Here is a 2,385-nt window from a genome sequence, read left to right on the forward strand (position 1 = left end):
ATCATAGGTCAAAATACTTTCATAAAACCACATAGCCAGTAAACAGCAGGTCTCAAACTCTGGTGTGAGTCTAAGGCCTACACTCTTACCACTTTACACTCTTTATTTTCTATGAAATATAAAAATGTAGACAATTCATTTGGTCAGGACTTACTCCAGGTACAGAGGCTATCATCTGCTTGCTCAGGATTGTTGACTCCGCTAGTTTGGTTCCAGCATCTGCACAAATAAACTAATAAAAAATTGAAAGCACAATTATTTTTAAGAGTACTTGGACAGTAATAAGTAATTTATAATTTTATTAACTTGGCTTAAATTCATTAGTGTTTACATTCATGACGATCTACCCTGGATATATCAGTCTTGCTAATCATGATAGTTCATTCCTATCTGAAACTCAGAGTCACAGAACCGATTAATGCACAGATTCTTACTTTACCCAGACAGTTAAGTGGCACTGAACTGATCCATTCAATCAAGGAAGAAATAAAAGATGTCAGCATTGTCAGATTTATTCTGAAGTCATTCTATTTATTCTTTAGCACGTTTTGACAGTCACTGTGAGCACACATTCATAGATTTTCATGATTCCTATCATCGTATCATAAATTTAGAAAGAAAACAGAAAAACAGTCAACCACAGACTAGGTATTCTACCTGTTTATTCCCCTCCAAGGACCCTCAGCATGTCACCTTCCTCCCTCCCACTTCATCCACACCTACACTCTGTGCTGATGATGACACCACTCCTGCTTTTCGCACCGACAGGACTTTTCACATTTCCATTGTAACAGTCATCACAGCAGACGGCAGTGACCTATGAGTCTATTTCTCAACCTGCTACGAGATCTTTAAGAGCACAGACCTGAGGCACCTCATTCTCAGCACTAGCTTAGTGCCTGGCATCTCAGAGGGGCTCAGCAAGACTTTATGAAATGAATGGATTTACCAATTATGATTTGAGACCATGATAAAGGATGGGTTTGCCAGATTACAATTTAATTTGCCTCATTACAGATTTTGACAGGTGTTTCCCACTTAATGCAATATTCAACTATTTATCAATTGTTTTAGCAAAAAAGTTAAACATGAAGTAGAGTTTGCTATGAGCAATTAGCTCCTGTTTAATTTCTCTTTCTTGGCCTCTTGGTCAGTGGCCCTAACAACCCTGGCATCCGAAACTGCTGCTGTGCAGAGTTCAGAGGCTCCGAAGAAATTTCAGCACCGATAGCTCCACCTTCTCACTCATGCCACGCATCCCAGAAGGCACAGGGAAGCTGGGTGGATCGAGACCACGAGTTCAGCTGGGCAGGCTTGGTCCCTGTCATGCTGGGGAGAAGTAATAGGAATTGGGGTTGTAGAGAAAATCTCAAGGAGATCGGCTGAGAAGCTACAGAAGAAAGGAACAGAAACCAGCACATTGTCAGGCTAACCAGGAGCCTGAACTTAAGCATTATTAATGGGAGCAGGTTTCAGGTAACGAAGTGGAGCTCTAAGCCCAGGGTCTTCTGAGGCCGAGGTGCCTGTGGACTTCTAGTTCGGGGCCAAGAGCTGGTCTTCAGGTGCAGGAGGTGTGGTCCTTCATGAAAGGCACTGCGGTGTAGGTAACCAAGCTGGGCAGGACATTCCATCTCCCCATTAACACTCTGTCACCCCATTTGCCTCAAATACAGTTATAGAAAGCTAAGAATCTATTTGGCCATTAACTCAGAATCTGGCAAAGACAATAGCTGCTGGGAACATCCTGGGAACACCTAAAATTTTCCATTATTTCATTTAGGTATGCTCACATCTGCTCACCTAACTTGCACTTATTTCTAATATAAGGAAAAGTAAATACATTGGGTTTTAAAAAAACGTAATGCTTTTAACTTTGGCCAAAACTTGTACATGAAAAAAGTAAAATCTGAAATATTTGACAGAAGTACATAGTGAAAAGAAGGAACACTCCCCGCCCAACCTCCTGGTAGAGATTTGCATGTTTTCCCTTCAAACTTATTTTCAGGCCGGGTGTGGTGGCTCACGCCTGTAATCCTAGCACTCTAGGAGGCAGAGGCAGGAGATCATTTGACATCAGGCATTTGAGACCAACCTGAGCGAGAGCGAGACCCCATCTCTACCAAAAATAGAAAAAAATTAGCCGGGCGTGGTGGCAAGCACCCGTAGTCCCAGCTACTCGGGAGGCCAAGGCAGGAGGATCACTTGAGCAACGGAGTTTGAGGTTGCCATGAGTACAATGATGCCACCACACTCTACCCGGGGGTAGAGTCTCAAAAACAAAATTATTTTCAAAAGCTAATTGTGCAGTCTGAGATAAACAACTTATAACTAAGTTCCAAAACCTATGTTAGGACACAAGCGTTAATTTCAATTATTAACAATTTC

At 42.0% G+C, this 2,385-nt stretch overlaps 1 protein-coding gene across 1 annotated transcript in view; it reads right to left on the reverse strand.

Moving 5' to 3' along the window:
• Positions 1-2,385, reverse strand: part of UNC79 (unc-79 homolog (C. elegans)) — a 237,920-nt gene that overhangs the window by 26,347 nt on the left and 209,188 nt on the right. Inside the window, exon 33 of the mRNA XM_012655194.1 lies at positions 155-232. Coding sequence (XP_012510648.1) covers positions 155-232 — 78 coding nt within the window. The remainder of the gene's footprint in view (positions 1-154; positions 233-2,385) is intronic.

The sequence above is a fragment of the Propithecus coquereli genome, unplaced genomic scaffold (genome assembly GCF_000956105.1).
Source record: "Propithecus coquereli isolate 6110/MARCELLA unplaced genomic scaffold, Pcoq_1.0 Scaffold468, whole genome shotgun sequence".
Lineage (NCBI taxonomy): Eukaryota > Metazoa > Chordata > Mammalia > Primates > Indriidae > Propithecus > Propithecus coquereli.